General features: G+C 37.9%; 3 protein-coding genes across 10 annotated transcripts in view; 1 reads left to right on the top strand and 2 right to left on the bottom strand.

Moving 5' to 3' along the window:
• Mmd (mind-meld) overlaps positions 1-17,998 on the bottom strand; it is a 425,901-nt gene extending 407,903 nt beyond the window's left edge. For 6 of the 8 annotated variants that reach the window (XM_064036153.1, XM_064036149.1, XM_064036156.1 and 3 more), the window contains exon 1: positions 17,807-17,998. The gene's annotated coding sequence lies outside the window, so the exon portion shown is untranslated. Of the gene's footprint in view, positions 1-17,624; positions 17,783-17,806 lie in introns of those variants that run through there. The other 2 variants (XM_064036150.1, XM_064036151.1) reach the window with 2 other exon arrangements.
• Positions 17,999-19,816: 1,818 nt separating this feature from the next.
• On the top strand, positions 19,817-20,597 carry LOC110374887 (large ribosomal subunit protein bL21m). The gene is made up of 2 exons (XM_021332794.3): positions 19,817-19,990; positions 20,080-20,597. The coding sequence occupies exons 1-2, from the start codon at positions 19,933-19,935 to the stop codon at positions 20,553-20,555; spliced, it is 534 nt and encodes a 177-aa protein (XP_021188469.3). The 5' UTR covers positions 19,817-19,932; the 3' UTR covers positions 20,556-20,597.
• Positions 20,598-20,643: 46 nt separating this feature from the next.
• On the bottom strand, positions 20,644-23,654 carry LOC110374886 (regulator of telomere elongation helicase 1 homolog). Its single transcript, XM_021332792.3, has one exon. The coding sequence runs from the start codon at positions 23,615-23,617 to the stop codon at positions 20,681-20,683; it is 2,937 nt and encodes a 978-aa protein (XP_021188467.3). The 5' UTR covers positions 23,618-23,654; the 3' UTR covers positions 20,644-20,680.
• Positions 23,655-23,766: the final 112 nt, after the last annotated feature.

The following is a 23,766-nucleotide window of genomic DNA, read 5'->3' as shown; positions in this document are numbered from 1 at the left end:
TAAATAAAATCTGTCTCGACCTATGCTTTATACATGTCTAAAAACACCATTCTTTCTGAAAGACAGATTACATGAAGACTAAACTAGGGCGATACTCTCCCTTAACTTAAAAACAAACAGTTGCAATAACAAATATTTTCAAAATCTCCAATTGAAAACTATTTACATCGTTCCGCACGATAATAAAGACCAAACAGATCTTACGCAGCACATAACCACAGGGTGTTCACAAAACAAACAGCGTGTCCCGAGCCCCTATATTGTTTTCAGCTGTGACTGCCTGTTTGATTGATCGGTACCGTGCCGCGGGACATGGAGGGATGAGAACTGGATGCGGCAATTTAATCTCTGTGTTGTGTTGATCAGTGTTCGTGGTTGTGTTGTGAGGAAGTTTTTTTTTGTTGGTTGGAATGTGGTGATGTTGGATATTGAGGTTTTGTGAGGATTGTAAAATGTGGTTCTTGTAGCTTTGTCAAGTGATGTGTATGAATATAGATGTTGTATAAATGTATTTCAAACAATATTCTACCATGGCGTGCAAATTTTTTTAAACAAATTTTAAATCACAAAATCATTCAGAGAAAAAGTCTGAAAATCCATGTTGTTTTAGAAAACTACAATTGTGCTACACACCAATTCCATAAACAACAAGACTGTAAAAATGCGACTTACAGGCGTCAGATTTGGCTAATGTAAAGTCACATCCACATTTCAAACATCTGAGTACAAGAAGGCAGGCGCCGCAGCGGCACATCCTCTGTTTATCTAGGCAGCACATAGAAGCACGGGGTTATTGATCCGCCTGCGACAAGCAAACACCCTGTATGAGGTACAGGGTGAGCGGTACGTTTAATTGATATTGACGTGATAGATTGCGCTTATCAAATTAATTGAGGATGGTTATTTGGTCTTGTTCTCTGAGAAACGGAGTATTAAACAGATTCCTTGTTTAAAAATAATATGGTTTGAAAGTAAGAAGGAAAAGAAATACGTGGCTGATAAGTGAAGAGTGGGGCAATGAAAAGTAGCGACCTCTAATAGTAGTGTGACGCAAGTAAAGTTGATGCATCGCATATAACACCAAGTGCACGCCACTGAGATCGATTTTCGGCTGCTCGCATCCAGGTCCTGCCAGCCGTCTTGCGCAAGTCATCACTCCACCGTGCCTGAGGACGTCCTACACTACGTTTGCCTAGTCGTGGTCTCCACTCTAGAACTCGTTTACCCCAACGGCGTGCACTTGGAGAGGCCTATGTCCAGCAGTGGACTGCTATAGGCTGATGATGATGATATAACACCAAGACCTGCAGATTGAGTGTTGTTAATGTCTTTATTTTTATGTTAAAACCCATTGATCCCCGAACACGGTTATCTTTCTCCTCGTCCATCCTTGCCAAAAACCCAAACCCTCAATCACAATTAAGTTCCCAAAACAATCTATTGACAGCATTAAAGCAAGTTCCCTTGTCCCAGATTTTTTGACTAACTAGTACCAAATATGGCACAGCAGGCACAAAGGGAACAAGCCTAATACCGAAGTCGCAAAAAACTCGACTGATGGGTAAGGGTACAGTAAAAAGTCAGTGTTCACTGCAAGCCAGCCTGTTATGAACAAACGAAGGAGCATTGGGGCATTTCGGGGCTTTTTTTACGCTTTTAGGCGTCAACGCCCGGGTTGGGGCTCGCTAAAACAGCTTTAGAGTTCTCCGTAAATGCTAGTTATTTGTTGGTACGTCGGAGCGACTAATTTTTTGAAAATGCTCCAGTCTTTTGGCGGGTGTCCCTTTGTCGTGTGTTCGTGGATTTTGTTAGCCTTTCTTTGGTGTTTTCTTTTGTGGAGTTATGAAAGGATGGGTTTAGTTTGTTGATTATTTTTTGGACTTAAAAGTAGCGTTAATTTGTGAGGATTATTACAGAACCTAACTAGACTGCAGCTCAACTTAGAAATAGATTAAACTGTCTAGCGTTTTCACACCTCTACTAAAGAAAACATCAATGCTTAGATATGCTATGAACATAAATAACATTTCTATCAAACACAGCCCTTTTCCTTACCAATGAGGCTCACAAAAACCTCCACAGTTCAGTTGGTGTTAGCCTAGGAGTACGAACAAGAAGTGTCCCAACAAACTCGGGAGCAACACGTCGTCTGCTTAGTTCAAGACCTCGTGACGTCATACTTCCTAAGTTAATATTGGACACCACTGACCTTCGGACTATGGAGAAAGTCCCAGACGACCCAGCAGTGGCAGTGAAATCGACACGCAGTGGACAATATTTTTCTTTGCTTTGAGTGTCTTTACTGGCTGTTACGCGTAAGGTTCTACATATATTCGATCCCCACTTTGAGAAAACTTTTTGAATGCAAAATGCTGCACCCTTTGCTCAGCAAATGTGAGTTAATATGGACAAGGTCGGAGAACATTGGATGCGGATTGCTGAAGATCGAGAAAAGTAGCAAACCTTGGGAGAGGCCTTTTTCCAGCAGTGGTCGTCTTTCTTCTGACGTGATTAAAATCGCGTTAATATATTTTGGGAAACGCACACTATTACTATATACGTATGAACGATTATACTGTATGCATATATTGTTTTCAAAAAGAACTTGAATACAGAATACAACAACACAATTTGATATACTACAATATGATTATGTATGTTTAATTGTTATTTCTACACAATACTTGTGTTAATAATTACAGAATTAACTACGTAACAGATACTGCTTGTATTGAAGTCTGTTGTGTTTACTAGAACTCAACCAAAAATCGTACTATATCAACAACAATAATAATTAGTTATATGAAATTATTGTTATATTAATGAGTATAATTCCACAAAGCTAAACAAATGTATTATTTGAATAGGTTATACATAAATATATTATAATAACTACATGAAAGTGAAAATTTCAATTTGTTATTATTTCTCACTCTTTATTGGTAATGGATAAATTAATGATGAAATAATTGTTTACTCTGGTTTTACCGACTTCCCACAAAAAGAGGTTCCTTCACAATCCTACCACGTAAATATCATCATCATCTACCTAGCTTTTTCCCAACTATGTTAGGTTAGGGTGGCTTCCAGTCTAACCGGATAGGTACAGCTGATTACCAGTGTTTCACAAGGAGCGACTGCCTATCTGACCTCCTCATCCCAGTTACCCAGGCAACTCAAGACTCCTTAGCATGACTGGTTGTTAGACCCACTGACTTCTAACTACCCTTAATGACCGCCAAGGATGTTCAAATGACAGCTGACCACGTAAATATAAAGCTTCCTATAAATTCAGTGTCTATGTCTAATACATAATGGATATTGGCGCTAAAATAAACAGTTTTGTCTCACATAGTTTTAACAAAAGGCACGTGAAGAAACTCGCGTCACTCATTCACTAAACAGTGTATAAATAATTCAATTGCGACATTTACATGAATAAAACTTTAAGTAAGTAATATTTATTCCTTCAGGCTTCATTCTTAACTCCGCATCAACTTCTTAGCAAAGGAAATATTTCTTTTTTATCTTTTACATATTAATGCGACGCCTTCCGTCATTGTTCTGATTCGATTTGCGTTTATTTTTATAATAATTCACCCGTGGTTTTATATCTATGTTTCAATATTTTCGGTCTCGAAAGTTGCTTAATACTGGGCACAAACTAAGTTCTTAAAACCTCATATTACATCACCTGATTAGTAGGGTCTAGTTTTGAAAACACAACCCACAGCGCACTATTATTCAAAATCATATCGGGATTTTTCCGTATTTCTCAAACTATAGCTCATATCTTATGCAATGGCATATCTCTTTGCCCCATTTCCAACCTTCCATCCAAAAATGAGAGCACACCTTTGAAAAGAGATTGAGAAAACAAAATAGATGCACGTGACAATATCACGGAGAGCGAACGAAACTAAAATCGTTTTGCATATACGCAAATTGAATCAATTTTTCGTACAAAATTGTATCCTCCCCAAGTGAGGGTGAGCGAATTTTATGTAAAGCCGTCTCAGGGCGGCCGACAAATCGCTGCGATCAATCGCGATCTTGAACGATTCATTGCACGATTTAGAATCGCAGTCAAATCGCTGAGCGATAACTGTCGACAGAAATTATTACGTATTGAATGAACAGAAATGTGATTGTCAATGAAAAATAAAGGTTAAGTATTCTAAGTTATGACTCGATGGAAATATTGACCTTATTAAGTTAAGTGAACTATCAACTTGATAACGACGGTTGGGACATTAAGTTAGTTTAATATTTTGGTAAATTAACTGGAAAAAGCGTATCATAAGCTGAGTTAACATATTTCTTAAAACAAAGCACTTGGAGTATTAAAGACGACTGATAACTTTTAACCGAGTTTCCAAAAAGAAGATGTTCTCAATTCGTATGTTTTTATATACTTACAACTAAATGCGGCTTGAGTGTAGGTATTTTTTACAACTTAAACTATATCATATACCCATGAATAGGCAACTTAAAGTATGCGTTCTTAATACTCGAAGTGAGGAATACGGATGGGTTCCCCCGGGAGCACGCGTCATGGAGTACCCCTGGCCCTGCCCGTGACGGAGGTTGGGTTTCTTTGGCACATCCATTGTTTGATAATTAAATAGTATTATTCTGAGAAAGGTTTGATTAAGTCTTACTGCTAGTAAAAGGAACCACGGAATGAGTGTTTATGTGTACCTATTGATTTTGCTTTAATTGTCTTTTATATGAGTACTGATTTCTGTGCAAAAACTACTATGGTAAGTAATTCAGGATAATGTTGTTAATGTACCTGACAACGTAACAAACCTACAAAGGCAAATTACAACCATATAGGGAGTGGAGAAGAGTTAGCGTTTTGGGGGCTGTCTTTTATTTTTGACGTTCAAAAAGTGATGCTTTGCAGGCAAGTTTCAATAACGATTAATGAATTTTGATTTAGAGTAATAAAGACTTCAAATCTTCGAAGTCACCACATAGACTTCGACAGTAGCCAATCAAAGCGCGACATCGGGACTTGGTGGGGGAATTCGATTAATTATAAATTGAATGGCTGTGTGTCGCGGTGCATATTTAATGACTCACCGAGCTTCAGCCGCGACTAGTTGCCCTGTTTGTTTGCAATGTAGTGTAGTTTTGAATTGGCAGCCCGTGGTTAGGTAACATGTTGTAGTTCTAGTCTTTGTGAAGGAACTCAGTTAAATAAGTAATGCTTTAAGTATTTCTACAAGGAAGTACTGCAGTTGATTTATTCCGTGATTATGGAATGTACTTTAAGGTTCTTTTTTTATTTCAGGCTACTGAGAACCTACGACCTATGGCGCACTTATGTCTAACTATTACTACAGAATTTCAATAATGACACATCTCTCGAATTCGTTGCTTTGTAACATGAATTCAATTTGGGTTTAAAACCGACCTAACAAACGACAATGAAACCAACGTTAATACAACGGCGCCATCTTATATCCAGATATAGGTATATACATCGACAGCCTATAACAGTGTGCACGGCGCCTAACTCGATTGTACCGCAACCTTTCAGATCCATTATCAAAGACAGTACGTTACAACTTCAAGGCGAGCATCGCTGGAGGGCCGCCTTATCAGACAACCTCTTCTTCAAACCAGAATCAATGAACCTCCCTCTCCTCCCGCTGCACAGATCAAATGATACAACAGAGGGGGGGAGCGCGAACTTGCGAAGGTCGCTTTAAATTGGTCGGTCGTCGAGTGGATTCTTGGTCGCGGACGCCGGGCGACGGATTGAAGCGAAAGTGTCGCGTAAAAGGCAGAGCGGTGATGCTGGGCCACGCGGCCACTCGTTCGCCTCTTATCAAGTTTGGAGTTTAGAAAAATGGCCGCTGTTTCGTTGAGATGAAGCTGTTCATTATAGAGTGCCTGCTACAACCTTATTACTTTCGTTAATCAAAGCAAATTTGTACACGGTGAGCTGCAAACAGTTTTACACAAGTACCAATGGTAACCGCAATGCGGGCCGTGTTTAGTGAGCTCTTTTCGCAATTAAACTACTGTCGCTTAGTATGTCGCGCCAACAGATGCGCCATGCTTGGCAAAGTCGTGATTGATAGACACTTCGTGACATGGGTCAGATTCCCGCACATATATTTCTCTATGTGAATGTGAGTTTGTTACGTTTTCGTTACAAAAGGGAAGATTCAGATTATTTTAGCATTGCCTGCTTAAATCCTTTAGAAGGCGAAATGAAATGAAATGGCCGCTAGCATTTTTCACAATACTGAAACAATACGTAAATAAAAACAATTCCAATAGTTTTAAACCACAAATATCCGCAAACAGATCTTGAAAGCAACTACAAAATACGAGTACCTCAATACTTTTACATTTAAAAGGAAAATGTGAAAGCATCGCCACTCTGGGCGACCACATTGAATCACGGACCGCACGTACCCAACCATTGTATATGGGAATATTTCTGACCACAGCCAAGCGTGTCTCGTCGAATAAATACAACTTTACATATTCAGTTGTTGAAGAACCTCGCTAGTTTTTGAAGACTTTCAAGTTATCTTGTCTCCTTGTAAATGTGTTATAATAGAACTGCTTTGAGTCAGAAGTTGAGTCTTGTTGTTGTCACAAATATAGTTTTGATTTTCTGTTGAGTTTTGGCAGGGTTTGTAATGTCCTGAAGGAGAACTTAATTCATGTCAAAAAGGTTTAAGACGCAGTTAATAAACACGCAGAAAAATTGGAATACCAGCAATTTTTCCTACCTTTTTTATCATGATTAGAATATTGCAATCTCCATTACTCAAGGTATTTTAAAATTTCAGTACCCACTTAAGATAAATTGGTCCCGAGTGAATTATGAACGTCTATCAATTTAAATTAACTTATTAATCTTACCCTCTGATTTAGCCATTAAGATGCGATATCGATGGAAACCGCAGAAACGCAGGTTAAATCATTTTCCGTTCACCCTTCAATTAACAGTTATTATGATTTATTCGTTTCCGAAACTAGCGAATGTTAGTGTATTAATTAGTATGTAACTAGAGAACTATGTGCCTTAACGTTGTTATTTAAATAATAAATAAAGTAACTACGGAAACATTGGGACTGAGTGCTTCACCTATTGTTCTAAAGTAATAAAAAAAATTGGCATTCATATCGAATTCAGTGTTTTATGTTAAATTGACTGCAATACGAATCTAGCTTCTCTCGATTAATATACTACTTAACACTGTTTTTTTTCTAATCAAACGTGCAGTTCCTGAGATTAATCCTTTCAAAGCAAACAAATCTTCAGTAACTTCAGCTTAGTAAAAGTACCATAACCAATCTTAATTTCTCCTAATCACATTTCAACCATCCGTAAAATACAGCTTATATTTTCCACTACCTAAACTAAATAAACCCTTTTACCAAAACATCAAAACCTCAGGTCAAAATGGCCCGCCTCAAACGTGCCATTTGATCCGCCATCACCACTGCCTGCAACGATTGCTATTCTAAATTCATGACCTCAGTTACTGCTGATGCTGCTAATCTGAGATTCACGAGCCATTACGAGTCACGTTTAGAACTATACTGGTTTTTACAGCCTTTGTGACTTCTAGCCTTTCAGACTTTCTGTCTGGTTTTTATGCGTTCTAGAAGAACTCGCGGTTAAGTCAAAGTCGTGCGCATCGATCGGTCTTGACGCGGTCAGTCCTTGGATGGGTGACAATCTTGTCATTATGAGTTCTTCCGTGTCGATAAACTGGAAATCCTAGTCATATATATGAATACCCTTGGCAGTCAGACGCCAGTTAGTCTGACAAAAGTCTTACCAACGGGTATTTAATTGGTTGTCCGATAAAATGGGTTGAGGAGGTGAGATAGGGCAGTCGCTCCTTGTAAAACACTGGTTCTTAGCTGCATCCAGTTAGACTGAAAGCCGACCTCAACATAGTTGGCAGTTCGGCAGATCAGTAACTGCTGATGCTGCAAATCTGAGATTCACGAGCCATCACGAAACACGTTTAGAACTATCTGGTTTTTACAGCCTTTAAAAGAAAGCCTTTAAAATCTGTAACGATTTTGCTGTGAACTTTTATGATGTTGGTGGAAAATAAGTTGGAATAAAAATGAAGTAAGCTGTTTTGATTTTTATGTGGTTACTGTTGGAATAAAAACCGTAAATGGTAGAAGATACACTAAAATATGTACATAATATCACCTACAAAAATTCTTACAAGACCATAGCAAGGAGGGTAAATAAATAGCTATGTATACTATACCCTTAAACGTAAGTTTTGATGTAAGCAATTACCATAACTTAATCGCATTTGAAATTGAAGTAATAACATGAATAACGTAGCGTATGACTTCCTTGAAGATGAGACGATAAAAACAACTACATAAATATAAATACAATTGTCACTCAGCAATATTATTGTCATAACTCTCTCCTCATTGAGATTCTGCTCACTTCGAGGCCATTTCCTTTTTAATCGCGTAAATTAACCGATGAATAATAATTATTCAAATTAGCGAAACTAAACGCCATAATTTAATGCAATAAACAATGATATTTAACTATAAAATATTCGTGCAAAAGCTATATTTCAAACGGGTTCGGGGACATCGTAAAACCGGGTTTTCGCGTTAATTAAGCCATATCTTAATTTGTTTAAGCTTCTGCTATGAATGTTTGCTAGACTTGTTAGTCTTATAAAATAGAGCTTTGTATTTTGGCTCATTTGCATAGACGTATTTTGGCAAGTGGGTCAAAAAGTTTAAACGTGTTTTAAACAAAGCACTATAAATGATTGCTACATTTTTCTGCACGCAAAACGTTATGTTTCATAATAGACCGTATCGCGTGCCGCGGAGTGCAAAGAAACAATTTAACTGAAATCATAATCACTTTATTTCAATGTTTCACACACTAGTTTGCATGTCAGACGTCAATAAAGTGAGTTGACACTCACTTTTTCAAAACCAAAAGAGAATTGTCGTAGCGTGTCGTAGCGTGCTACATGATCGCTACGAAATAATCGTTAATTTGCTACGCGTGCTACGGCAGCTACGCCGTAGCGTGACCTTGGTTTGCGAGCTCATTGATATAATAAGCGCTTTCCGCTTACTTTAAGACATATTTAGTATGTTATAGGGTTGATACGATCATATTAAATAGTTCAAGTATGAAAATAGCTCGTCCATTCAGTGTAGAAACAAGGCCTTGGACTAGTGACTGCATTATCTATATTGGGAAATGAACCACTCGCGCTTTGCAGTGAAAGTGAAACCGTGACCTGTAGACTCTGAATAAAGGTATTAATGAAGTGTTCTATCGATAAAGGCATGTAGAATATGTATGTGCATGTATGTTTCGATATCTACTGTGGTACAATAGTTTCTTGTTTTATTTTCAAATTCAAGTTATATAACTTTGTATGAATGATAAAAGAGATTGTGTTAGGACATTCTAAGAGTGACTCATATTCAAATTCTTGGAAAATGAATAAGAAAAATGTCTTCTGCGAAAAAATACAAATTACCATATTTTTAAGAGCCCTTAAATACATAGCTCATAAAAAAACTGCTTCATCAAAAACAACATTAGCCCCCACCCCACAGAAAAACTAAAGAAACTGCGAGTTCTTCAAGTTATCAATAAGCCTGTAAATACGTGCCCGTAACCCCACCAGGTCCTGAGTAACATTGGAGGCTAAATGCAGCCGCGGCCTCCAGCGAGAGCAGCCGTGAACTGCACGCGGCTATTTAAAGAGCTTTTATTTTGGTTAGACTGGAGGTTATGTTTGTTTGTGCTATATTATGTATTATATGTAAAATTACATTTTTGAAGAGGGTATGTGAGATAGAATGGTTGGAATTTTTTGTTTTAATCATAGTTATGAGGACAAATGGATTGTTTAGTTTTTTTTGTAATTGCTCAGTTTAGTTAGGCGTCACAGGCTATAATATAATAATTAATATCACGATATCTACCCACAGGGTCGGTTAGCATGGTATTAAATTTTTTAGCTTCATTTCTATTCTTCTTTATGAAAATTATCCCCAAAACTCAATCTACATTGATACCAATAACACCTACTAAATTAAATCACAAAAAAAAACTAATTAATTTCTCTTTCTTAACAACATCAGATGACAGATGCAAAACTACCTACCTAAAAAACGTCACTAATTACGCAATCCAACAGTCCAACATGACGTTACAATTCGCTGTCAAACCGAGACCACGTAACAGTGAGGCAGGGGGCGTGACAACCCTCCCGCGGTCTACTTCCCCTCGTGACGTCACCACTCACACCCCCAGTGACGCAAGCCAGCTGAAACTTAAAAAAAAAAATTTTCGAACGCGTCTGGCATTGGCGGCTGATGCGGAAGGTTCGTGTAACCTACTTGGTTGACGTTTCATATGTTGGTCGTTGATAAGTTCTGATTGAGTTCTGTTTTTTTTTTTTATGTGTTAAGATGTAGGGCAGTTTAGAGTTGGGAGAAGATTTGAATCATTTTTGTGAGCTACAGTGTAAGGGAAAAAATATAGGTCATAATTTTTAGAGGGGTATTCTTGCAAAATAATAATGATATTTAATTCCATGCACAGAAATCTTTGCTATCTTTATTCACAGAATACCATACACATATATCAATTATATTATGAACTTACAAGAAAAACCGTGCACCGATGTCTGTTTTATATACCGACTTTATATACAGACTAAAAAACAAATTAAAAGAAGCATATTTTCCGGTACAATCACAGGTGGTTCTGATTAGAAGGACCGGATGTCCATTCATTTGCAAGAAACAGCTTTCTTTAAACAAAGCGAGGAAACCCTGGCTTCACGACATGTGTTCACACTGATTTACCAATTAGAGACACGTTGCATTCGCGTTGTTTCAGACTTAAAATAATATAAGAATTGCGGTTTTGTGGACAGAGTTTTAAGGGCACAACTACATATAATGTCCAGTGTATAAAACTACACCTTTTTTGAATAGTGTATGTTTTTTTTCAATTTTAACGCATGTAATTGACCTCATTTAATGTTATTGGGACGGTTGACGCTTATTAGGCCTATGTTTAGCAGTGGACGGCAATAGCCTGATACGATCATGATGATTTTTATTTCATCTTATACATCAAAGTAACGTTTACAAAAACGGTTTTGTATACCAAAATCTACTGCTTTTGCAATTTATATAAACATCACAACATTTACTTCACCAAACTTATTGAGCACCATTTCTGAAACTATTATACCACTCACTACCAAATTTACTTTTACAGTACACATAAATATAACCTTAACATCTTCATATCCACGTATTTCTCCAAAACCACGTACAAATACATAAGTCTATAGTGAAAATAAACCATTAAGGTATACAAAAATAGCCGTTCACCTCTGTCAGTGGGCGTGGCTATGGCGCAAAGCACTTAGACCTCTTTCACTCGGAGGCCTAAGATACCTCACGAGCCTCTGCAATTGTAAGAAATTACTATCATGTTGTTGGTAATGAAGCCCTGCTATATTTAGGTTGGCAATAGATTTTTCTTGCAAGATTTAAAAGGATCTTATTTCTGCTTGTTTGCCATAAGATACAAGCTCAAACCTCGTTACATTTAGAAAAATAAATATACTTTTAATTTCATGGATTTAACGCCTAAGAATCTCTAGTTATTATATCATATCCTTATCCTATCCCTAGTAAAAGCTGTGATAAAATGTTTCATAAATTGCAGATAGTTTATTAATTAAATTAAGCATTGATCTTACAAGTGCTGATACGGATACAATCAATAAAAGGTACCCACATTCAATTTTCTTCTCGGTTACTGGTTGCCTATTTTCCATACAAGCCTAAGTAACATCACCAATGTAAAAACAAAACCTACAAACGAGAAAATCTCATATCCCGTATTGAGACATATATTTACAAACTGACCCCCATAGAAGGGTCAAACAATACTCAGGGGTACTTTAAGCCCGCAACAACAAGCCCACGAAATGGCAATTACGTTTACACAGCAAACTTCGATAAACAAATCTCTAATTGTTTTAGCGAATAAAACCTACGCGTTAGGGAAATGTTAAATGTTTGAATTTCTGTTTATTTTTATATGATAAATCGGCAGTTAATTATGTATGTTTATGTACAGCCTAACCTATTTTTAAAGTTATTAAATAGCTGTGTAGGTATATAATCTAATTGCGTAAAGGTAATATTATACAGATTTCTTTATAGCTAGGTACAGATGTGTGGCCATCAAGATTACATATTTATGCCTTATTTGACCAGCTGTGGACAAATATCAGTTAACCTAAAAACAAAATGATTTCATAAAAAATATTATAATTATTCATTTATAAATAACCTGTCCAGCAACACACAGTGTCCACAGTCATTGGTGTCTAAGTATATCTTAGATACCAATGACCAATGAGTCATTGGTGTCTAAGTATATCTTAGACACCAATGACTGTGTTTCGGATGGCACGTTAAACTGTAGGTCCCGGCTGTCATTGAACATCCTTGGCAGTCGTTACGGGTAGTCAGAAGCCAGTAAGTCTGACACCAGTCTAACCAAGGGGTATCGGGTTGCCTGGGCAACTGGGTTGAGGAGGTCAGATAGGCAGTCGCTTCTTGTAAAGCACTGGTACTCAGCTGAATCCGGTTAGACTGGAAGCCGACCCCAACATAGTTTGGGAAAAAAGGCTCGGAGGAGGATGAAATAACCTGTCCAGCAGTGGGTTAACAGGCCTTTATTTTAATCCCCGGTTACGGATAGCTGTGTCCGATAGCATATATAGTCCCCGCGAGTAACGTTTATCCCTAATAAACAAATTAACTAAACATAAAACGCTTATATAAAGCCTCGCGAATGGTATAGTTAACCCGAAGATAGCCGATGTGTGCCGATCATTGCCGATGTTTAATTTAACGGCTGTTGGGAATTAGATTACGGATTGTTTCGTTTAGAAGTTGTTTTTACGAATTAATTATTTAAAATAATATCTCAAAAATTTTCCTGGAAGGTTTACCAACTTTTATAAAACCAATTGTACACGCATCACAAGTTAGGGTACCACGACCGAAAAAGATGTTTAAACCAATTGAATATGCCTTCCAAAACACGGCCAAACTCATTATGACATTGGTAGTCACCCATCGAAGGATCAACTGCGCCACATTGCTTATCCTTATGATCTATTGACCTATATTACAGAAACAATGATTAGACTAACAAAACAAAAGAATAACTAGAAATGTTTCATTTACTATGCGGCATGTAAATACATAGTTATTTATTAGTCCCAGTTAAAAAATATGAGAGGCAAACTGCTCGAATTGTCGAATACACACTACATAACACCTTATCCCTTATTACATAAACGAGGTGTTTCACTCGAAGCGTGTCCGAAGTGAGCAGATCTGAATGGTCAGCGAAGAATATCTGCTTCGCTTGGCAAGGAATCGGCATCGATTCGCCACGGCCCGACTGCTGTGCTATAATAATACATGTTTGTGATATTCCTAGTTCCTCATGTTATTACTTGTGTCATAGGGGAATGTAGTTCGTACAAGTAAAAAATGTCTTGAACCCTATCCTAGATGTTATTCAGGATGATACTGTGACAATATCTATCTAACAGTGTGACTGTAAAAATGTAACCGTATCGGTTTGCTTACTACTCAAGAGTTTAAAGCTACGTGGTACTAGGAAAAGCATACGAAAGCCCGTGCGATCTAGATGTAAAACAACAATCAAATATAGTGATATCATACATATTTTGAAATATGTATGCCACGCAAAGAATGTTGCAAGAACCAAATGACGCTACTATTCATTGTACTCAACTATTTGTCAAAGTTAAAGATTCCTATGAGATAGAAGATTAAAAGACAAATAGACTAATGTAAATGGTTCCACTGAGTATAACAGTCGGTCTCATGGAAAAAAACTTCAAAAAATTCCATGGACACCTTTTCTATCTTTCTATAGGTTTGACGTACATATGTTTCACTATTTACACCATAAATAAATTAATAATTAATATGTCTATTCAACGGAAATACTCTAACACTAAACACCACGTATAAATTGATCCGTAAAACAATTGAACTAATGGATCCTTCCGATGGATGATTTATATTGTTCTGCGGAACCATTTGTTGATCACGTTATATTTGATTATTATCACAAATTATTCCAGCATAACGCATTTAAATGAAAATCATGGAATGTCCCAGAATTTAGTTGCTGATGAACCTTTGATATATGATTCAATGTAAATTGAAACCTAATGTTAAATGTTTTTATTAAAAAGAGAATTCAGAAAAGGAAATACAGAAAAGTCCCAGTTTTCAGATTTCAAAATTTGCGCAAAATAAAAATAATATGCATATACTCATATTTTTCCTTACAAAGAGTTGCTTTAAAATCACACACACCTATCAATCATCAATTTACATGCAGATGAAACCAGCAGAATTAAATTACGAAACTATATCAGACAGATCTCTCATATCACTACGAAATATCCGTCAGCAATAAAATTTTAAATGAGACATCAAACAAATTACGGCAAATTACCGCTATTTCGTCAATACTCGTCATTCGACGAATACAAAAATATCGTTGGATCCAAAAAATAATCGCTCAATACACAAATTATCGCTCAATAAATCACGGGCGGTGAGGGATGGAGGTTTTACAACTCACTCGCGTTTATAGTGCGGTGTCGGGATATGGTTTATGTGGACCATTCTGTGTCAATGTGTCGTATTTGCATGTCGTGGTACTGATACAAGATGCCGAGTTAAGTATGTGATTGGAAGAAACGAATGGGAGAAAGTTATGAGAGTTAGTGACTTTTTTTATTGAAGAATGTAAGTAATTTCACCACCTTCCAGTGTTTTGGCTGGAAAGAAGAACTGGTGATGAACTAACTTGCCAGCAGAGAGTTTATGTTATATCCTAATGATAGGGTACAGATTTTATAATTAAGAAGAGCCAATACTACGAGTTTTCTAACAGCAAACCCAACGTGATACCTCAGTGCGCCTGTTTCCTAAATCATGAAACTGTTTGTGTTCTAACTACTAGATTCATCAAAATTGCTAGTTCTTGATTTTTGCTCTAGCTTTTTATTGACGTTTCAACATATTTTTTATTCTATTTAGTTCCAGTACAAATTCATTCGTAGAAGTCTCGCACGGATTGGCTAGTTCCAAAAATTTTACCTTTTCCATACAATTTATAACAAATACATAAATTCGGTTTAGTTTCAGTTCTCCATATAAAACTGATGAATAAATAAAAATCTTCCACGGACAATCAGGCTATAGACGATAGCCGTATAAAATACCAATTCGGTTTAATCTTTTCAAATAATTTTGATAGGACAGTAATATCGTTAAGTTGTCATTTCCTTAAAAGACACCGCAGATGAAGATTTATTTCGTCCTCTAGAGAATATTTTACTACTTTCAGAAATAAATCCTTAACGTATAACAACTCTAAATCCCCGGCGAGTACTAATAATATTTATTTCGAATAACGCTCGCTCTCGTAGCTAATATTTCGTAGCGTGTCGTAGCGTTTCGTAGCGTTTCGTAGCACCGTAGTCGGCAATAACACGTAGCGTGCTACGAGAAATACTCATGCGTAATGTCAAAATGATACTTTTTTATATTTTTTTCTCTCATATGCTAGTTCATACGTTTGCCTTTAGATTCTTTTTGAAGCAGTCTTCGTTATTTATGAACAAAAATTATGGATTCTTATACTTATTCAGTTTTTTAAGATGAACTGTGTATCTACCACTGAGGTTTATTATTTTTACTGTTAACCAGTCGAATTAAATAGGCCACTTTTGTAACTGTATTAGTCCATTAAAAGAAAACGATTCTTTTATAAAATGGAAATATTACAGAGTTATAGGTTGTGATCAATCTATGCAAAAACAAGAGGTTAGAAACTCCACTACCCCAATCACAAATTTTAAGTTTATACAAGCTGTTGATTTGCATTAGTGCCATAGTCAAGGACGTAATTATACTAATGATTCTCAACCCAAATCAACAAAAAAATTGATACGAAAATTTTTGATTTTAATTTTTTTTCGGAAATTTGTCAATGCCAACTACCCGTTTTCAAACTCGGCGCGTGTGTTACTGGCCTCAAAACTGTGCTGCGCCCTCAGACAAACGCAAACACAAAGCATTCGCAACGATCACTCATGAATTTCATTCATAAAATTGGATTATTTCTGAAATACTATGACATTACAATGACATAAAAAGCAGCGAATATTAACTATTTCCCGTTAACTGTAATTCCAATCGATTATTTACGTATTTTATGTCCTCCTCCTGAAGTATGGCACAAATGCAAATCAACACCTTGTATTTTACTAATTCAAGAAAAAATCTTTTCTACGACAAGTTCTTACAAGTCTCCCAGTCTATAGGTTATGAAAGATGAAGGCTTTTGATTGGTACTTCTATTTATAGCGATTGATTGGTCCCTCGTCACGTGGCTTCCGATAATGTCGTCCTGTTTACGCATACAACCTTCTCAAACTCATCAACTCAACATTTAGAAGAACATAAAACTGAAGGTATTTAGAGAACGCTCAAATCAAATCAAATCATTTATTTCATGTAGGCCTTTACAAGCACTTATGAACGTCAAAATTATAAATAAGTTTGATTCTAGTTGCCCATTCCAAAAGTAGCTTCCTATGGAGAAGAACGGGCATGACATGGAAAGCCTGTGAGTGGGTATAACGCTTTGGACTACTGGACTACTTATCATTAGGTTTAAGTACATAAGCAATAGTTGGTTGATACAAAAAATGCGCTCAATGTAATTAGGTCACATTAAAATCGGCACACGTTTTGAACTTTACTAAAACCCATTCGAATTAAATTTTATTGGTATAAATGTGCTGTACTGATCCCCATATTTCACACTATTGAGTATAACAACGTCTGAAGAAGTAATGAACAATTGAAGGAATATCAAGAAAACTGAGATTTCCAAAACGATAGAAAGGGTAGTAAAAATATTTTTTTCTGCGATACCTGTATAGTAAAAAGTCCACGTGATTGCCGGTATAACCAGCATTTCCAGTTTATTTTCCCGTGTAACCGGGCTAATGCCAGTCATGTTACCGACAGCTTTAATTCAGCTACGACGAACATTAACTTCATCTACAGTGCTACGGTGCTACGCCGCGCTACGAACTGCTACAAAAGGCTACGAAGGGCTACATACCTATACCTTGCGTAGTTCACCGTACCTATAAATGTAAATGAAGATATCAGGCTCCCCACGCTCTCCCGGCGCTTCTAGTTTCGGACAAACTTTACTAATATTGCCTTTAATTCAAGATGTTATCTCGAAATTAATTAAAAACTATTTGCTCTATATTGTTGAGCACACACCTGGTCTTACACATTTATATTGCACCCCTACACGTTATTGGATTTCTTCGCGCGTAATCAGGGCCCACAATCCTAACCTTACAATCCTATCTCGGTCTGTATTATGTATATCATAGGTATAAGGGTCACGAAACCCAGCTCAAATTGAGGACGTGTGTACACCGTACCTAAACGTCACGCGCATTCACCCGTAAATATTCACGAATCGAATCGCACCGTGTAAACGATCTGTTTTCAATGAGGCGTCGGCAGCGCATGCCTGGCGCCTGCCGCAGGTGGTGCTGGGTGCTGGGCCGCTGGCCGGCTCGGCGGGGCCGCACACTCACTATCACTGGCCTTTGATACTGACCGAAAGCTCGAGGCGGCGCTGCCGCGCGTGGCGGCGCGGGGAAGGGGCCGGTGTCCACACCACAACACTTCACTCACTCGGCAGCGCGTGGAGGCCGCTCGCGCGTGCACGCGTCGCGCAACATGGCCGTGCCCGTGCCAGCGTGCAGCTATCGACCGCGAGCCGGCCGCGCGCCGCCCAGCGACTGACGCGAGAGCCGTGCGCGCGCACCGGCCTCTCCGCGCCGCCCGAGCCTCGCACACCCCCGCCCCAGGCCGCGACCGAGAGCGTGCGGGAACGGCCGAGCCTTCCCCGGCAACTTTGTACGCTTCTTGGAAAATCCCGCGTTAGAACTCGCTTCTAACTGATTCCGTCGACGTAATGCAAACAATCCCGCGATCCCTATTTAACCACCTTCGTCCGCTAGCGAACATTGCAACCCCACGCCTTATTCTGAAAACCTGTAGTAGAACGTACCTATATCTTCCAAAATCTAAAATACAAACCATAGGGGACATAAAAGCCCATTGGAATAATCCAATACGTCTCCGGTGAAACCTGAAACGATAATTACATACGTCACCCGACGCACACCCCCGTAGCGCCCTAGTGGCGTGTCCCCTTGCTCCACAACAAGTCCGCGAGGCGTCGCTCTCGTGTTTATTTTCGGCTGCGGCCGCTGTGCCGAGAGCGCCGCGTGCCCGCCCGTTGCCATGACAACGCGCCCCAGACGCCGCCGAAGCCTCCCGAACCGCGTCGGAACCGTACGAACGAAGGACTGAAGTATCAAGTAACTCGTAGCTACGGACAGAGCTGGATTTTTTTATGTGACTGACGTGAATTTACTGAGACCTCAGCGTAATCCGTCAGAAGACGGCTGCAGAAAGTTTGGACCTAGAATAATAAATAAAGCGTTCTGCTGAGGGATCAACGTAAGCCGTGGATGTCATTGGGCGCATTACCGCGAACTTTGCCCTGACAGCTTCAATACACTTCTGCGCTCCGCTCACGTACTGAATGCAGATTACTTTTTTCGGTATTTAATGATCACGTATGTACGTTAAACCCAAACCTCTTTTTCTTTTGCAAATCCCAACGTACCTACTCACAATTCGCACAGCATAGGTACCCAATATTTTTTGCTCCGTGATATTCGCACAAGAATGATAAATACATATTAGGTGCACCAAAATATTCTAAGTTATTTTTACAGGAAAAGCCGGAGATATATATGAAAAATATAGACGATTTATATAGACGATTTATATGAAAAAAGGCGGCAAACCGAAGTTGAATTGTAAAAAATCTAATCGGAGCATTTCCAGTATTTGATGATTATAGATTCGATGATTACTCAACGGCTCAAAGAGATTCGAACATATCGAATTGTAGCATATCGAATAACAATGTTTCCGCCATGGTTCTGTAGGTGTAGGTACCCATTCGTCCACGATTTTATCTGAAACTGAAATAGGTACAAGACCACGCGACCAACTATTGCAAGTATCGGAGAGTGGGTAGTACGCTCCATGGATGTCCGAAGTCAAAAATGCGTTCCATTTTAAATATAGGTAAATGGCCCGGGAAGGGCCGATTTTGTTTGACACCGACATTTTTCTAGGACTTATGCATTCCTAGCCATCTTCTTGTTTCGTCCAGCTATGAACATAACCATTACCCATTCAAATAGTTTTTGCAAGAAGATTAAATAATTTTATACTTCATTCTAAAAACTGCCATCTTCCGATTCTCGTTCACATTATTTCGGACAGTGTAAGACAGACCCCACTTTGTGTACGTAAGGTACTAATCGCTTACGCCATCTTTATCCGGAGTCTGGACCAAAAAATTCTAATTAAATTAGGCTCCTCGTTATGATTCACTTTAACTGATTTGGTTGAGTTCCATCATTATTCCATGATTCCTACAGGCTGCTTCTTTTTATTTATAAAAAAAAAAAAAAAAAACAAATGCAGTAAAAGATTAATTTTCCGAACGTAAATTAAGATGTCAGGATGACAGTCAAGTCACTCAAAATATTTTTCATCTGTGGTTGCGCTGCGTACATTTTTAGGTTATGAGGAAATGTTTTGTTAAGATTCAAATTAAGAGCTAACTCTACAAAGAAATACTAATATCAGACAATAATGGCCCTGTTCAGAGCGGGCTTGCAAAGACTCGCCAATGTATTCAATGCAGGACAAGGTAATTTGCGAATTATTGTGTACATATTAAAATCTGAGTAATATGAGTGTTCTGTAATTACATAAACAATTTTTATCATAAACTTTCAGCGGGTATCCTATCAAGACTCGCAACTACTCTGGCTCCTGTAGAGTCCAAAACGGTCCCAGAAACCACGAAGGACGTGATCGCAGAGTGCAATAACCTCATCAAAAACAATGCATCAAGAAACTTCGCTATTGTTCACTTACTGGGTAAACAGTGGCGTGTAACTGATGGAGACCTGTTAGTTGTAGAAGGCTTTTGGCCTCCTACTATTGGAGATAGGATAAAACTCGACAAGGTTCTCTTAGCTGGTACCAAAGACTTTTCTCTAATTGGCCGGCCTATAGTACAACCGGGACTGGTTGACGTGACGGCCACTGTCATTTCCAAAGGCCTGTCCCACACAAGAACACATTTCAAAAAGAAGAGGAGGAAGCAGTTCATGAGAATCAACTTCCAGCGGGCACCACAAACTGTTTTGAGAATAAACTCTGTTGAGATCGCCAGTAAGATCAATGAAGCCCCCAAAAATGTGTACTAGTTGATTATTTTTAATTAGGTAATAAAGAATAGCGTTTATTTATAGTCATTTTTATTTATTTTATCACAAATTAGTTACATTTTATTAAATTTTATGTCATTAAATAAATTAGCCTTACATTATTATTAGCTATCTAAATTAACATTATCACAATATTCTTGAAAGGTTGCCTTATGCTCCTCTTTCAGAAACCTCTTCATACCTTTGAATAAATACAACATTTTACTATTTCTAAATAAATTACATAGAATTTTCAAAAACACTTCATAGTCACCACTTTTCTTGTAAGCTGAAATGGATAATTGGAATTCCTTATACTGTTCAGCCTGTAAGAGCACTTTTATTTCTTTCACAAAGTCTATTAATGATTCTGGAGGAACCTTTTCAACTGGCTTTGTTTGTACTTCAGTTTTCTCACCATTCAAATTCTCTTCAAAGCCAAAAGGTTTGATCTTTAACTTCTTCTTTTTGACTATGTTACTAGCTATGCTGACGTCTGCAGCTCTCTTGTGGATGGTAACTAAAGACTGACTTGAAGTCTGCTGTGTATCATTTTGATCTATAGCACTAAAGAGATCCTTGGTTGTATTTGGCTTGAATTCATTTACATAGGCAGAAGCTTTTGCATTTTTGTAAAAGTCCATAGAAAAATCTGCATACACCTCATTTGAATTTGGATATTGGCTAACTGACTTTTTAGCAGAAGACTTTGAGACAGCTCTAGTAGTAGTTATTGGAAATGCAACACCACTAACATGAATTGGACCAGAATCTTTATCTGAATATGTAGATTCATTTGGAAGCAATGGTTTTAATCTTGGAGCTGGTAAAGTAGCTTCAGCATTTTTGAAAAACCTGCATATTTCACCAACTGTTTCCCCAAACTTGTTTGATACATTTATATGGTCTCTCAACCATGCAGATAGTTGGTTTTTCAATTTAGGACTGTTGAACCTACTGTCACAGAGTAGAATTGCTCCATAATCATTTTGATGTCTTATAACTCTGCCAATAGCCTGGTTAACAGCTCTGGTTGCTTCCAAAGAATACCATTCATCACCTGATAGGAACTGTTTATCTTTAGTTCTAAGTTCTTCCAAGTATTTCTTCTTCAAAATAATTCTAGGATCTTTTAGAGGCGGAAATGGTAATCCTGTTATGATTACAGCTCTGCCATTCATATCAGCAAAGTCTAAGCCTTCAGAAACTTTTCCTCTACACACAGCCATGAAGCATGCTCCTTTTGTACTGGGATCACTTATTTTACTATAGTAATCACTTATTATAGCATTGAAAGTATCTTTACGCTGAGGCTCAACAAATATTGGTTTTATATTATTTATACTTGACCAGATTCCTTCATTTTGCCACATTTCTTGACACTTGGTCATGATAGGGTATGATGGGAAAAATACCAACAGACCATCTGGAACTACACGGCAGAAGCTAAGAATAGTTCTACCTAAAGATGAAATGTATTTAGGATTGTCTCTGTTCTGATAATTTGAATTTAGCTGGACACCATCAGGGCCTTGGCTCATTATTTTAACACATATTTGGTTTGATTTTACTATGTGGGGGTTTTCTAGTTGAACTCCTATTGGAATGCCCAGTTCAGATGTTAAAGGTTTGAGTGGAGCTAGTGTTCCACTAGTTAATATTATACTTCTCACATTCTGTTCTACTAGCTGTTTCATTCCAAAGCCTGGACTGAAGCACCAGTAGCTCAAAACTCTTTCAGCAGCTTTAGTGTTGGTAGTTTTAAGAGCTCCCCAACTATCAGTTTTCTTATTCTTCTTATCCTCAACTTGCACATGAACCTTGTAGCACATTTTGACTCTCTCCTTATATGCATGAGTAGTTCCACTAAACACAACATTTAGTAAATCCACTATCTTCTGCAAACCAACTCCTTTGCGCTGGAAAGGTGAAGCACTGGCTGTTGATAAGTATTGTATTAAATTCTCAATCATAGTTATTACTGCCATTTGATTATGGTCCCTTATTTCAGCTTTGGCTAGTAACTCAAATATGTAACCACCTGGGAATGTACTCCCTTCATTTCCCACAGAAATCTCATCAATAGCTTTTTCTAATGCCAGCATAATTTCTTTTAACACACACAAATCTTCACAAGTAAAATCTTTGGGCTGACTGTCCACAGTCATATCCATTTGATCTTCATTCCCCGCTGTCTCACCAAAAGATCTCATGACATGTGTGATCTCATCTATACACAAAGCAACATCTGTTGTGCGAATCTGCAGAGATGCAGACTCCTCACACATCTTCTCAACATTATGTGCTTCATCTAAAATAATAATATTATTGAGGAGCTCTACTCCATTTGCTTTCCTTGATTTTGGATCTAATATGTAGTTGTAAGGCATAAAAATAATATCAGCATCCTGTTTAAGTTCCTTTGATAAATAATATGGACAGCACTTAAGTTTCTTTCCCACAGTTACCAAGTCTTCTATGTCTAATATTTCATCACCTCTCACAGCCCTGTCTTCTTTCTTTGATTCAACATTATTGTAAAAGTAGCAGGTTCTTGATTTTACTTTCAACTGGCACATGTGGACTTTGTTCATGTTATTTGTCTCCTTGGAAACCTCTGGATGAATGCACATTTGGTCTCTTGAGCCTAAAACAGTGGCTTTAACATGTTTGTAGCTGGACCTCTTCAGTTCTTGCATAGCCTGTGTCAATTGCGAGTGTGTTCTTGATGAATAAATTATTTTTGGCATGCCCCACGACGCGCTATCCTTTGATTTACCAGCTCCGGATTTTAGAGTATCTTTTAGCGCCCCACTGAAAGTGCTATGCTCGGAAAAGTTGCCGACTTGTGCATTCATCTGTAACTGTGCCTTTTTAACTAATAACCAAGCTAATGAAGAACACAATAAGCTTAAAGTCTTACCGGTTCCTGTGGGAGATTCTAATAAGGCATTGGTATTGTTTTGAAGGCTCTCAATTACTCTTTGCATGTAGTCCTTTTGAACTTCATATGGTTCAAATGGAAATGTGACTGGTATGCCGCATATCATTACTTCAGGCATTTTTGTAGCTTAGGTATTTACGACTATTTACTTTCCCAGAGATTCACGTTTTCAAAACATCACAACACAACCTTCAGGTCCAGACCAGTCTTCTGTCAGTTTTACCGCCGAAAATAATGGTGCGTTCTAAAATGTAAGGAATGTTGTTG

The sequence above is a fragment of the Helicoverpa armigera genome, chromosome 9 (assembly GCF_030705265.1).
Source record: "Helicoverpa armigera isolate CAAS_96S chromosome 9, ASM3070526v1, whole genome shotgun sequence".
NCBI classification, from domain to species: Eukaryota; Metazoa; Arthropoda; class Insecta; order Lepidoptera; family Noctuidae; genus Helicoverpa; species Helicoverpa armigera.
The sequence above is the reverse complement of the archived record's forward strand: the minus strand, read 5'-3'. Positions and strand labels throughout refer to the sequence as shown.

Excerpts from the sequence above, each read along its gene's own strand:
- LOC110374886 (XM_021332792.3), bottom strand. The coding sequence starts at position 23,617 with ATGCCTGAAGTAATGATATGCGGCATACCAGTCACATTTCCATTTGAA.
- LOC110374887 (XM_021332794.3), top strand. The coding sequence starts at position 19,933 with ATGGCCCTGTTCAGAGCGGGCTTGCAAAGACTCGCCAATGTATTCAAT. Across the intron at positions 19,991-20,079 it reads TGTATTCAATGCAGGACAAG|CGGGTATCCTATCAAGACTC; the intron begins GTAATTTGCGAA and ends ATAAACTTTCAG.